This window comes from Ochotona curzoniae, unplaced genomic scaffold (genome assembly GCF_017591425.1).
Source record: "Ochotona curzoniae isolate NIBS_2020 unplaced genomic scaffold, NIBS_Ocur_1.0 contig_2318, whole genome shotgun sequence".
Lineage (NCBI taxonomy): Eukaryota > Metazoa > Chordata > Mammalia > Lagomorpha > Ochotonidae > Ochotona > Ochotona curzoniae.
This window is the reverse complement of record NW_024465419.1, coordinates 1,551,712-1,566,862: the sequence shown is the minus strand read 5'-3', so window position 1 is coordinate 1,566,862 and position 15,151 is coordinate 1,551,712. Positions and strand designations below refer to the sequence as shown.

The 15,151-nt window shown below is 37.6% G+C and overlaps 1 protein-coding gene across 1 annotated transcript in view; it reads right to left on the bottom strand.

Moving 5' to 3' along the window:
* Window positions 1-6,505: 6,505 nt before the first annotated feature.
* BPNT2 (3'(2'), 5'-bisphosphate nucleotidase 2) overlaps window positions 6,506-15,151 on the bottom strand; it is a 33,209-nt gene continuing 24,563 nt past the window's right edge. The window contains exons 4-5 of the mRNA XM_040972544.1: window positions 13,065-13,226; window positions 6,506-12,139 (exon numbers count right to left, since the gene is read on the bottom strand). Of these exons, the coding sequence (XP_040828478.1) occupies window positions 11,862-12,139; window positions 13,065-13,226 (440 nt within the window). The 3' untranslated portion in view covers window positions 6,506-11,861. The remainder of the gene's footprint in view (window positions 12,140-13,064; window positions 13,227-15,151) is intronic.

The following is a 15,151-nucleotide window of genomic DNA, read 5'->3' as shown; positions in this document are numbered from 1 at the left end:
AGATCTTCCTCTCTGTCTCTCCTCTCTGTATATCTACCTTTCCAATAAAAACATAATAAAAATAAATCTTTAAAAAAAAAAAAAGAATTAATAATGACCTTCACTAAGTCAAGCTGTTTTACAAGAGACTGCTACTGTTCCCAGGACATATCACTTACTTCTTATTTCCAAAGCTGTAACTAGGTTCAATTATCCATAAAGCCCCCTAAAGATAAGACAGAAAATATGATCTGTAAGAGTATGCAAGACATGTGAAAATAATTACATAATCTGATAATTTATATTGACAAAATCCTGAAGACTATATATGGGTGTTGATCTTCAGGTTTAGGGCATGGGGTTTGAGACAGATGGAATACAGAGTTGAATCAGCCTGCACTGAATGGTTTTGGACCACTTAAGCATGGATTCCAGGTTCAGTGTATTAGGTTGAAGGGTTGGGATTGGCTCTAATTGCTTGGTTGATTGTTGTTTGCTGATTGTCTGAAATACAGTGCAAAAAATGATCCATAATAAATAAATGAAGTTCAAAGTCCAGAATTTTTTGGTATACTGTAAAAGATTCCTGAAGGCTTAGATACTGAAATACCAGAGTGGAGTTGTCATTTAGTATCTACTGATACACTCTCTTACTGTCACACAAGGGGGAGTCCAAAACACATTCTCCTTACTAGGACATTGAGAAGTAAATTTATGAGAGGGTGGGCAGGGCTCAGTGTTTTCAAAGGAGTCTGTGTTTTTTCTCTTGTAGGAAATGAGTTCTGCAGACCTGGCAGGTACAGGCAGTTGCATAGGAGATCATTGTACTGCCCATAGCCCCAGTTCTCCTCTCAGTTTTATTTCCTTCTCAATTCTTAGGCATTTCTTCATGAGGAATTCTCTATGATAGTTCATGTAGAAATAAAAACCAACACTAAACCGTTTCTGTATGACATGCATCATCACTCCTAGATTGACAGATGCAGCCCTCCAGTCCCCTACCACACGACTTATTGACAGAATCTTAAGTAGCGCACTGTGTGGCTCGTTTTAACTAGAAAAATAGATTATCAGAGATATGGGTCTACACTGACACATAGTCTGGCGTACTGTCTGCTGGGCAGTCAGAGAGGAGGATAATTTACAGGAAGAGGATATAATGTAATGACGCAGAGACAGATGTCTTCAAGTGCATATGATGTGTGGAGATATTTATATCCCATATGAAAGCTTGCAAAAGAGTTACATCTGCAAGTTGTACTAATTCAGCTGAGCTCACTCAGTCTGGGTGTTAGCTGCCTGCCTCCTGCAATCACTCCTGGCATTGCCCAAAAAGCTTGTGAATAAAGCAGCCACATCGGGCATGGTTGAGGTTACTCATGTACTCAAAACAACAGGTATTTACCAAAAGGCAACAGGTATTCACCAGAAGGCAAAATCTGAAGGAAATTTAGGGTGAATAAGGCCAAGCTAAGATGTTCATGAGGGATAGTATATTCTCCTCTGTGCTTTTCAAGCATGTTCTAAGGTCTTGGTGTCTTCTTTCAACTACAGTCACCAGACAATTCTACCGGGATCTTCATCTCTAACTTCCATCTTCTGTAACAGTGAGAAACAAATTCCTGTTATTTATAAATCACCCAATTTAACATACTTGATACAGCAACACAAACTAATTCAGAAACTTTTCTTCTCCCATCGCCATGCCATCCAACATGAAATGTGTTCATCTCAGTGTTTATGTCATAGGAAACTAAAAGCAGGGATGCGGGCTCTGAACCAACAGGAAATGCTGGAGTCCAGCTCCAGCTGAGTTCAGAGCTCGAGAAGGGTGCATGGAGCCAGCGGTAAGAAGAGACACACTGACATGTACGAGGGCTAAATGCAATGTGGATAACTCTCCTGGCCAAGTGTTGACTGCAAGTATCTGGGAGAAGAGACTCTAAGGCAGACTGTGTCAGTCAAGGGACCTTGGGAGGATTTCTTCATCCTTGGAACAATGAAATCAACAATACTTCAGAAGTACCAAAAGCATGTGGGCCAAGACCTCAGAGCACACTCCACAATGGGGAGCCTAAGATGACATGGACTGGCCATCCCACATTCCTAGGTACTCATGGGAGCATCCCTCTCCTCCCTTCCCACAGAAACGAGAAGAAAACAAAAACAAACAACTGGAAACAATTGTCTCATCCACTTTCCTTCATTCCTCTACCCTTCCCACCTTAATCAGTGGTCCACATGGGCAAACATCTTTCTTGACTATGTAAACATCAATATGAAATTTTTAATATACTTGTATTAAAAAAGAATCCCCATTTAGATTGAATTGTAGATTCAATACTGTAACACAAGGCAATAAAAAATTGTGTAAACTGAAGCATAAACAGAAAAAGACTGAGAATAAATGAGGAGAAACAGTGAGTTCTATTAAGCAGTCCAGTTTAAAAGTAATGGCAGTATCAGAAGGAAAGAAAAGAAGTAAGTGCTGAATATTTCTTGGAGAAGTACACATTTCTTGTATCAGTGCGCAGTATCCCACCACAAATCCCACAAGGTCAACAAAAGTCAAATAGGTATACAGAAGCTAAACTACTACAACTGCATGATAAGGAGGACATTGCAAAGCATCCAAAAGAAACAGGCATGTTACATATTGGTGATTATCCTCAACATTACCCCAACTTCCTATAAGAAGCAATGCAAGCCAAAAATCTATCAAAAATAATAGGAACTGATTATCAAAACCAAGTATTTATCATGTGATTATTGTTTACAGCCCATGCTTCTTATCCTGCTGGACTAAGGTCATGTCCTTGGATTTGCTGAACTCTTTCATCTAGTGAAATACCTAAGCCTTTGACTGTAACATACATTAAAAATACCTTGAAAAAATTTTTGGAAAAAAAAAATCCTGGAGTGAATCCATGAAAGTAAAAGCTTGTCATGAACAAAAATATTAATTGTAAATATATGATTCATAAATTAAAATAAAATGAATTAACAGTATATGATGAATGTTAGACCTTTTTAGTAACATAAATACATATAGAAGTGAATTCATTTTTTACCTGCAAAATGGAAAAACTATGAGCTACTTGGGAAAACAGAAGTGAATATGCTTATTCATTTCTCCCCAAAACATATGTTAACATCTTCTCCTAGAGCCTTCAGACAAAGGTGTGTATATTCAAAAATGATGAAAAATCATGTTGGCCTTTGATCTAATTTAATTTCTAGATTATTCTAAGCAGTAAATAGATGTGTACAAAGCTTAACCAGAGAACCTCATTAACACGGTTCATAATAGTAAAAATGAAACTTTAAAACAAACTTTAATAATGAAAGTTTAATATGGTTATGGATTATTATTCAATGATTATAAATAATATTTTAGGAGAGTATTCATAAGACATGTAAAGGGTTAAGTAAACCAAAAAAGATACAAATATGAACATGCATGTTAGAAAAATGCATTCTACTACCCAGTAAAAGATCAACCTTGATTGGGGCAGTTTTGGCTCTTCATCAACTTCTATACTGTAATCCCAACACCTCTGGAATGCCTTACTAGGTAAGACTTGGTTTACTGAAAAAACTGGGGCCACACTAGGCAGTCTGATAATGATCTATAGGGGAGCCTTGGAGGAGTCAATCTGACCTTTCAGAGCACTGGAAGCTAAGTCAGTTATGTGACTGGGAAGTCATCCTTAGGTGGCTTCAATAAAGCTGTGGACACGCAGGCATGGATGAGCTTCCTGCTGGCAACCCTTCCAGCATGTTCCCACATGGTAGGTAGAAGTAAAGAAGTACTAGCTGCATGATACCACCAGTAGAAGACAGTTGGAGCCTTGACCTTATAATTCTTATGGGACTCTTCCCTCTAAGGCATTTCCCATTGTTGTATTCTATTGCTGTAATAATCACAAGTATAACAGTTAAATGAACTTGAGATTAATTTCCAGAGTCTCTCAAACTTGCAACCATTATGTGGTGTTTCAGTGCCTGTATAGGATTCTGAGATTTTGGCTAATATATGATTCCCATCATAAACACGCATGACTGACTTAAGAATGTGTTCATTGCTTTAATCCTTAAATTGAGTATACCCCTTCATACAGGAGTAATTGGGTGATCATGGTTTTCTTATTTGTAATAACCAAACAAAAAGTAAATATGTGTCAGGGGCTACTTAAAAATAAATTACTTCTAAATTACTTTTAGCCCTACTCAAAAATTTTAGGATTTCTTCATATAATTCAATCGCAGTCGGAAACTGCCCAGTGCAAACGGAAAAAGAGACAGTTAAGAATCCTCTGGTAGGTATAATAAATTCTTGGAAATAGTGTGAAAATAAGTTTCATAAGTAAACATACAAAAGCATCTTTCTCTGATTTTGTGGATTTGGGGGACACAAATTCTTTGAGCTAAGGGGACTACTAGAGGCTGAGCAATGAGATGGTTGATTTGAACATTTGAGGGGTGTATAGCGTGCATATTCTCCTAAAGCACAGGAGCAATTCAAAGCAGGGAGATATAAACTCAAGGTCACTGGCACATTGGTGAGAGTTGAAAATTGTCCCGGGAGAACATGCAATAGAATGGACATGAGCAGAGGCCAAGAAGGGAACGCTGGAAGCCCAGGGAATGTGACATGGAATCTGCAAAGACATTGAAAAGCAGTCCAAGAGGTAGGAGGAAAATAATAATAAAAAGTGACATTACTAAAAGTTATCAAGGGAAAAGGGTTTCTAGGAAGTATTAATCAACAGCAAAATCCTAGCAATATAGGCAGTTCAGAGTGGTGGAAGAAATGTCCTGAGACAAGCACTCCTCCCATTCCTCACTCGTAGGTGCACATATCACACTCACCTTCCCTCAAGCATTGCTGAAGAACCAAGATGCTTCTCTGACGCTGCCACACACTCACCATGGGAGCACTACAATCATCTGTAATTTCCATGAAATCAAACAGTGCTGTGAAAAAATCCACAGCAGCAACCACATAAGTCCCTGGCATCTTCTTCTCAACAGATTAAAAAAAAAGAAAGAAAAAGAAAAGAAATGGTCAACTGGATAAACAAAGCACACCACTCACCCACCACCCTTACCTGAACTATGTATTTAGGGTAACAAATACAATTATGATATATTTTAATGTGAATCCTGTACTCTTAAAAAGGACTCAGACAACATGAAGCCACACATTTGGGCACCCTAATGGGTATCGAGAAGCCATATGCATTTTTTTAACTGTATATACTAGTGCCCTGGAAGGCAAGGCTGGGTATAGGAGTGTTGGTGAACACCAGAGCAGCAGCCATGTGCATACTCCAGCTGGCATAGGCTTGCCAGCTTGGAGAGCCAGCACATTCTTTTCCCCATCCCGCCATCTTCACACTCAGTTCTGTCAATGGAAAACATTCATCTGCAAAGCAAATACTTTTTCCAAGAAACCCTAATTTCAGGGATTTACAGGATTTCAGGGAAATCATGTAGCCTTTGACATCATCAAGTCCTAGGGATGGAAATGTAATCCAATGATGGGGTTAATTAGCAGCGGAGCTTTTGGGAAATTATTAGATTGGATTGTTAGACTGAATCCTCGGGTCATGCATACTCCTGGTCTTGCTATCACGATGCTCTGTGTCACTTCGTGACTCTTGACAGCACGAGGCAGAACCAATGGGGCCTGCAGTTTGGGACTGTGAACCTCCACAATTCACTATACACCCCACTCCTTTATAATGCTAGTTTGCCTTTGGCATTTCATTGTAGTAATCAAAAGTTAGTGCAATTTGTATTTAAGGAGGGCATCTGAAGAAATGATGATGTTGTAACAAAGGGTAATTGTCAATAGTTTTCTAGTGTCAAAATGAAAGGTCTTGCTATTGCTGATCTTCAGAAGAAATCTAACTGTCTTGAGACTGGATAATGTTCATTTTTTACAAGACTCAAGAAGAAAAGTCTTAGGTATCATTTTTGGAAGTTTTGTTACTGCCTTTGTACAACTGTCTTCTTTCATTCCCACTTTCATAGCCGCCATTTTACTTTCAGAAATCCAGTAAAGAATTCTAGTCTTGTGCCACTTGTCACATATCTGTTCTCAGACATGCACATGCAAAACATTGTGAATGTACTGAACACACTGAATTGTGCATTTGAAAATTAGAACAGAGGCTGGGCATTGTGTTGCAACAGGTTAAACCTCTGCTTGTTTCCCAGCTGAGTCCCAGCTGTTCCACTTACATTACACATTTCCCACTAATGTGTCCTCAGTAGCAAGACAGAGGAAGTGGCTGTGCCCGTACTGTCCATGTGAGAGACCAGGACAGAGTCCCTGGACTCCGGCTTCTGCCTATCCAACCCTGTCTGTAGCAGCCACTTGGGGAGTGAAACATCGGATGGGTATCTCTTTCTTCTCGCTCTGTTCCAGCTTTCAGCAATCTTAAAAAAATAAATAAATAAAAAATAAAGTGTACCATAATAAAATAGAACGGGAAAAAAAGCAGATGCAACACATCTCTTTCAGACATGATCAATTTATTCAGAATTCAAATTTCATTTGGCAAAGTTCAACCATTTGGGACAATTATGTTATTGTAAGGAATCACATTTTCTACAGGTAATTGGCCAATGCGTAGTACCTGAAGGAACACCAAAACATAAGAACAATGTGTATGTGGTGATAATGAAATAAATACTTGCAAAGGAAACAAAGAAACCACCAGCTCCCACAGCTGAGGCATGAAACACTACTATTAGTAGTCAACTAGTCAACATTTTCTCAATTTAGCTCCACGCACACTAAGCACCTAAGAAAACCACGGTCTATTTAGGACTCTGGAACAGGGAAAGGTCGACGACTTCTACAGCTTTCATTTGTGAAAGGAGACAGAGTTTGCAAAAGTAAAGTATTCTGATTTTATAATTTTTCTCATCTTTGTTAGCCGATTATAACAAATGAACTTTCAGGAGTAGGGATGTTACGTTCGAAGAGGCAGGGACACAAAAAGGAAAAACAACTTCTTTTTGTGTGTATGTAAACTAAACTCGACCCACTGCATATACTGAACACATGGAGACACATAACACTGTCACAGAGGAGAAATGAGGCTCCACAGTGCCAGTGTTCATCATGGCAGAACAGAGTCTCTTCTGATAAGACTTAAAAACTAACTTTGACTACTACTAGTGAAGGGAAGCACAGGTGAATACAAATTTAAGTTCATAGATGCTCCCTCCTAATACAACATAAATGATGAAAAAGGCTACAAGACAGAATATTGTTTTTTAGCTTAACCGATCTAATAACACACTGCATGTTTTTTCCTATTTAAAAGAATATAGGGTAAGTACTTTGTTCCTCAAGAAAAATTTACTATGTGAATATATAATAGACACCTGAAAAAGAATTTTAACATAATAGACAACTAATCAAAAATCATAATCTCTTTAGCAATTTACACAAATTCTAACATTATAGGAAATCCTAACAAACACAATACAAAAAAGTTGTTTTAATAAGATGCATCATTCTCAATTTCTTAGTTTGGCTTTCATTATCTCAAAGGAACTTAAAAATCTCATATTCCCACAGAATAATTTCACCAGACAACTTTTGAAAGAAAAGAGAAATAATACAACCCAAAGTAAATTGGAATGCGTATATCAGGCTCTGATGAATGCCAGGCTCTGATGAAACGAAAAAATAAATTTTGGCAAGCCATCACATTATAAAACCAACACTTCCCTCCAAAGTCCAATTGGATTTCCTTGCACTCTCTGTAATTGCTGACCATACCGAGAATCCACCACCTTAGGAACTGTTTGTTTCACAACACATAGAACTTAACATTAATAAATTATTCACATACTATCATGAATAAATATTTTCTAATCAAAAGGACTAGATGATTAGGAGAAAAGGTTCAATATAGCACACTGAAATGATCTATAAAACTAAAATTTCCAAGGATGGTTTTATCCACTGAAATTGAGAATCAGAAGATGAAATATCATTGCAGACCTATATACATCAATATGCCAGTTCTTATAAAAATGTACTTTAGTTGAAAATGCTAGATTATGCAAAAATAATTTCATATCAATTTTATCATTAATGAATTCCCAAACTCTAATATTAAAAACACTAAAAGAACTTAAATTTTAATGGCAAAAAGTTCCTATATTCCCCACCTATTAAAAAAGGGTTTTATTTTTCTCTTATTAACATACAATGCCCTATTGTTAAGGCACAACTTTTTTAAAGATAAAATATGAAACCACAAATTAGGCTTCCTTTATACAAGGGTCACAAAACACATTGTTTGTGGACATATAAATAAATATATCTTAGACTCAGCCTCAGTCCAAAACGAAAAATTCATTGTGTCTATCTAGAAGCAGTTAACACACTGCCAATATAGCTGTGCTAGGATAATGCAAACAGCTCCTGTTTTTGCCCATCCGATTGTCTGAAGGTAATCCTCCAGGTATTATCCAGGACAGGAAATTGGATTTTCTTTCCTGTAGTGACACTCTAAACCTTGCTGTACTTGCAGTCAGGCTACCAGGGATACTTGACACCTGCAAAACCAAAGGAACATCTAGATTCTGAATTCAACTGTGACAAGTGTAAGCAGGTGCTTCCCGGCATCCTCCTGACCTCGCCCGGTCTGAGCGTCTCTCCCAGCCTTCTCAGTTCCTTTTGAGCTTCTGCCTGACGTCCAAGCAACTCTCGTGGTGGGCAACTTAGAATACACTCAAGGGAAGGACTCAACAAACTACATCAATCACACAACTGATATTTTAAATATATAAATCAAAATGCTTTTGTAGTTTCATTCTACATTATAGATAACTCACCAGAATATGACTGATTTAATATCACAAAACACTATAATTGGGGTAAGGGTACAATTGCATACCAAAGACAAGTCTGACCATCTTGTAGGCCCTTGTAAACTTAACTGAGGTGAGTGTCACAAGTATGAAAACCAAAGAAAAAACCAAGTTTTCTCAAGCAGGCTTACCTATTCAAACTCTACTTTTCACATTTATATTCATAAAGATGGGTCAGAAGAAAAGCTTTGTAAAGACAGAAGCACTGGATTAACCTTGAAATGCGAAGGGTTGTGACTTTGAAGGATGTTTTCCTTTTTTCTGAGGTGTATTTCAGAAGTTACTCAACTAGCCAGCCATCCGCCAGGATGAATTTCCAACAGCAACTTTAGCAAAACGCTATTTTTTTCTTTTCCAATTTTGGCAATCACAAGACAAATATTTAAATGAAAAGAATTTGGGGGTGAGCATACAGAAAAGAAAGATGATTAATGAACAAGGGAGATGGGAACAGGGTAGAGATGAGAAACGATGGGGCACTCTATGGATAGAGGTGACAGATGGCACTGCTACCACCACATGCGATGCACAATCCTCAGTTTTAAAGCAAAACTCATCTTCCAAATGAGAGCAAAGACGAATGAAAGGAAAAGGGAAGACTAGAAACCCAAGAGGCGGAGTCGCTGGCAACAGTTCCCCTCTGCTATGTTTTAGGAACAGTTCTTCCTAATTCTGGCAGGTATCACATGCCTCACTCACAAAGCTGTTTCACTGGTATATTCTGCAGAGAAAAGTCTCATTTAAATAACTACAAATGCTGTTCCTTGTATTTGAATTAGTTCTGTAATCTTTACTGGCTTTCTCACATAAATAAAACTTTTAAAATGAGCTTTCTCTAAAAGCACTTCAAAATCATTAGTAAGCAGATCATCCCAAGAAATTATAAAAATCAGATACTTAACTCTTAGCCAATAAGTTATTTTTTGAATACAACACACACTCTTCAAATCTTTATAAAGATTAGTCAAAAAGTACTTGCTTCTACAGCACATACATTGAACAGATTAACGAAAAAAAAAAACCCAAACCATACTTGCTAATATGAACCAGTTCTGCCTCCATTAAATCATAAAATTTCATTATGATATTGCAAAAAAACCTTCCAATTAAATTTCATTTCTTGTCAGTGTCATTTCTGCTAACTTTGACACATCACAATTAAAACAAATGCTAACACCATAAAACTCAGGCAAGCATTTGCTTTTGCCATCTCTCCTAGGGAAAGCATTGCATCATTTTGCTGCAAAGTATGGAGATGAGGTCCCTGATATTCTTTCCAAGCAATCTTCAGTCCATTTAAATATCAAGTGTACTAACCACCAAAATTAATTTCTAACACACAAGGCCAATGAAGGAGGCTTGTGCCTGTATATGTAGATCTGTGATACTCTGCTAAAGGCAAAGCAAGTCTTGGTATCATGTTAGTGGTAGTTCACTAATGGGTACTGAAGGGCACTGGATAGTATAACATGCAAACCCAAAGCATGCACATTCTATCAAACCAGAACGTACACTTTGGTTAATTTTATTTCCAAAATACAAAAACAAACCAAAAGCTGCTTTAGAGCTTAAAAAAAAAAAGGAGCCATAGTACACGCCCCTCCTTATTAGTGTGTTAAGGAATACAAGGCCATTTAAGTCACAGAAAATGATGATATTGATTGCTTACATGAAGCTTTCAGATATCATATTGAGAGAAATCACACATCCTAATCAAAGATAACTTGTAAAGCAAGGTTCTAATTTTGGCAACATAAGGAATGCATCACCATCTTTTTCTCCAACCAGATTCTGCAGGCTGAACAGAAAAAAAATTTTATCAGAAAGTAACTATTTTTATTATGATAGTCTAAAAGGAAACTGTGGAGTACCAAAAGTTACTACATTGAGCGCTTTGTTAGATCCTGTACACTTATTAACAGTAAAAGTCACCATGGGAAAAGCAACTATGCTCAGTCTCTGTAGATAATCTTCCCATATAAACCTGGCAAGTTGCTTTGTTTTTTAATTACTAAAACAACCTTTCTGAAAATAATGAAAGCTAGTTCAGTCCACATCATGTCAAGTAACTTTAAACTATAAACAATCATTTATATACTTATGGTGTCTTACAGTATTATTTTATACCTAATGAGAAAATGAACCAGAATGACAGTGCTAACCTCGACACTTTAAGCCGAATTTTCTCAGTTAAATACTAACTGCTGGTTAGGAGGAAGGATGGAATCATGCATCCTCCACAGGAAAACGAAAACAACAGCAAGATGGTACAAATGCTAAGCCCATGGGTACACACACACTTTTCGTTACAAAGCAAAACACATATACATACATACATGTACACAGGAAATCTAATTACAATGCAAATCACCACATGTCTACTATTTTCTACAAGCTGGTGAATTTGCTATCAAAATTTCAAACAAAAAATTTTAAGCTACTTCCATTTCAATCCATAGAAATATTCAACAACAGTTAAATAAAGCATCTGTTCTGTGAGTGTGTGGCTTGTTGTGCTTTCCACCCAAATTAGGAGTAAAGTCCCCAATGACTTTATTGTCAGTGAGATATAATTACACTAAACATCTTCACAAAATCAACCCTTCCTTCAGCCAAACTCCATATGAAAGTATTAACAAAGAGTGAAGGTTCATGTTATGTGAAAATGGTGATTCATAACAATGTAAACTCAGCTATAGATTTTAATTCACAAATATATTTATATACATATGCGCCTTGTGTATGACAACTGTACGAAAATAGTCTCAAAAATAAAGACAATACTTGAGACACGAAGCAACCCATTTTCCCTGACCTTTCATCCTGTCCCAGGGAAAATAAGTCTCTGATGCTTCATAAATACTTTAAAAAGTCCGAGATGGCCTTAACCATGCATAGTCTCCACATACCCCTTGACACTTGCAGCGTGTTTCAGGCTAACCTTTTCCACTCCAAAAGAGTTTGTACCCTGTAATCAGTTAGGCTTGTTTATGTCCTGTCTTTTCTAACTCTGGGAGTTTTCTGACCAGAGCCTGGTGGTTCATTCGGATGCTAGCAAGCAGTCCCCCTTCGATGCCATCTGAACCAGTATAGCTGATTTCTTCACCATTCAAAGTAGTCATATGCCCCCCAAGGGCTTTTAATATGGCATTGCCAGCACATATGTCCCACTTTTTGATGTATGTCACATGGATATACAGGTCAGCTTTTTCTTGATTCTTGTCAGGCACATCCAAGAGTGCTAAAACTTTATAACCTAAAAGAGAAACACAGGATTTAGTGTATTGCTCAAACAGCAGGATCTCACTGCAACTGCTCCCTTAAGTTTATAATTATTTCCAGTTTAAAAAGAAAAAATCATTTTTACAAGTAGAAACATGAAATTCAAAGAAACAAAAATATACTGCAAAGTAATTCATTAAGCTAGTGTCAAGCAAACCCAAAATATTCCTATAATTAATTTTTTAAATACCTTATTATTGTACGGAACAACACATTCATCATGTGCCATTTTGTATGGAATGACACCCTATACAAAACTAGACATGCATAAATTTCACTGAAACATGTAGGCAGGCCTGATTTAAAATAAGAGAACATATTAGCACCCCTTAAGTACCTGTTATCATGAGCTAGGATTTAAATGTTTTAAAATAAATAACTAAATACGAAAGCAGATACATGCTCAGCAAATTAAACTCATGGTCCAAAAGTAAACCATCTTTACTTCCCCCTTGTTACTGCGCTCAAAGATTTTCCAACACAAATGCTTTATGATTATAATCTATTTTTATCAAATAAAAACATATCTGACATGTTAAAAATGAGTCAGAAGAAAAGTCATCAAATACCCCTTAAGTCAATTTCAAATCTTAAGACTGCTTTTATACGGGGAGATCTTTTTTAGTATTATGAGTTAAGGAAATTATTGTGTGATTACTGGGTTTGTTTATTTTCTTGAAACATGGTAATTGTCACTGAAACCCTATCCCTAGAGAAGACCAAACAGGAGCTTACCTACTTTACATTATCTTATTCCAGAGATAACCTGCCTGGTGAGTATACCAGTTCTTCTCATTTTCCTCCCAAGCACAAGACAAACAGAACCGAGACAAACATCTCCGAGAGCAATGACCATGCTGGGAATACCATCGAGGAATCACAAAACAGTAGGAACATACCTGCACCACCAGCAGGGATGATTGTACTCTGGTTTCCAAAAGTCTGAAGAGCAACTTGTTTGACGATCCCTGAGTGGGAGCGAGACACAACGATACTTGGAGTCTTGTCATTATAGGAAGAGCGAGCTTTTACATTTGAACCACCATCGACCATTGCCCAAGCTGAAACGTAAATGTAATATTCATCAAAATCACCGAAGCTTTAAATACAAGTTATTCTCCTTCTAATTCAAAGTACTGAGTGACTGAATATATCCCCTATGTTTTTTTAAGATTTATTTATTTCTATTGGAAACTCAGATTTAGAAGGAGAGACAAAGAGGAAGATCTTCCAGCCACTGGTTCACTCCCAAAGTGGCAGCAATAGCAGAGCTGAGCCAAACCGAGGCCATGAGCCAGGAGCTTCTTTTGGGTCTCCTGGGCCCAACATCTCCTCTTTTAGCATAAGCACAACTTCTCTGGATAATTCAAATTCTAAATCTATTTTTCTCCTTTATTACCTCCACTTCGGAAACATTCATATATGTATATATATTTAGGCACTGTGGTGTAGCAAGCTAATCTTCTGAATGCTATTGCCAAATCCCATATGGGTATTGTTTCATGTTCAGGCTCCTCTCCAATCCAGATTTCTGCTTGTGTCCTGGGAAAGCAGATACGGAAGCAGCTCCCGACTCCCAGCTTTGTATCAGCTCAGTTCTGGCCACTGTGGACATTTGGGGTCCATTGAACCAGCAAATGGAAGCTCTCTCTCTGTCTCTCCTTCTCTCTGTAAAATCTGCCTTTAAATAAAAATAAATAAATTTGTTAAAAAAACAGAATTGAGTTAGGTTTACATATATGTTTTATTAGGGAATACAACAAGAAAAAGCATTATATTTCAAAACAGAGTAAGAGGAAGGAGACGTCACAGTCGGCCCGAGATGTTTGTATAGGTTTGGAAGTTTTCCTCACTATTAAGTGGATAATAAAACAAATTCACTTAGAGTTATCCCAACATTGGGATGACAGTCTCTGCTGATGAGATAAAATATCATTCACCAAAGCTAGCAATGAAAACAGGTGCATAACCAGTTATTCCTGGTTGCAGATGAAAATAGTTTCTAAAGTCAGCCCTATTTGAGTTGCTGGAGTTCCCAGGAATGACGACAATCTCCTGCATTCCTCACACATCTCACGGTCATGCAGCAATAAGAGTTAATGTGCAAATCTGCAGAGAAAGCAGCAGAGGAAAGCTCTAAACACAAACAGGTGAGAAAGCCGGGCAGGAAATACCACAGAACAACAGAGAAGTACTGGTGCTGACCCTGTGTGGGGATTAGAGAAGGAGCTTTGGCCAAAGGGTTAGGCAGGTCTCAGTTTTTATGCCAACAAGATTCAACACACATATGTATGCAAATGCATATACCATCTGAACAGTTTGTACAAGTTAACTAAGACAAAGGGCTGTACAGTGGATTGAACAGTGTCCTACCAAAATCCATGTCCACACAAGGCCTTCATAGATGACCTCATTTAAAATTTGGGTCTTTATATGTGTGATTAGTTAAACTGAAGACAAAAGGAGTTAGGGTGGATTTGAAATCCAGTCACGGGTATAGTTAGAAAGAGAATAGGAGATGGCTGGGTAAGACAGAGGCAAAGAAACTGCAGTGAAGTGACTGTAGACCAAGCGAAGACAACATGCCTGCACTGCTTTCTCTCTTGCTCCCTGAAACTCTTCCTCTCTTCTTCCCTCCCTAACACTCTTCCTTTTAAATAAAGAAACAAAAAGTCTAGAGTCACTAGAAACTGGGCGGAAAGCCTACAGAGAGATCCCTGGATGTTAGACTTTGTGGTTTAAGCCATCCAGTTTCTTGCAATATTATGGCTACCCCAAGACCCAATACAAGCAGACTAAAGACAAAGTAACCTAGTCAGGTGATCTTCCAAGTTTCAAGACAACAGAAAAAGTTGTAAGAGGCACTAAGATAGAATTTAGGCCCATAAACTAGCTCTTCTGAAATAACCTGTTGGAGGACCAGCAAGTGATGACTGAGAAAACTGTAGGAAAAACTCTGCTGGCTGGCACTGAATACATCTGTCAC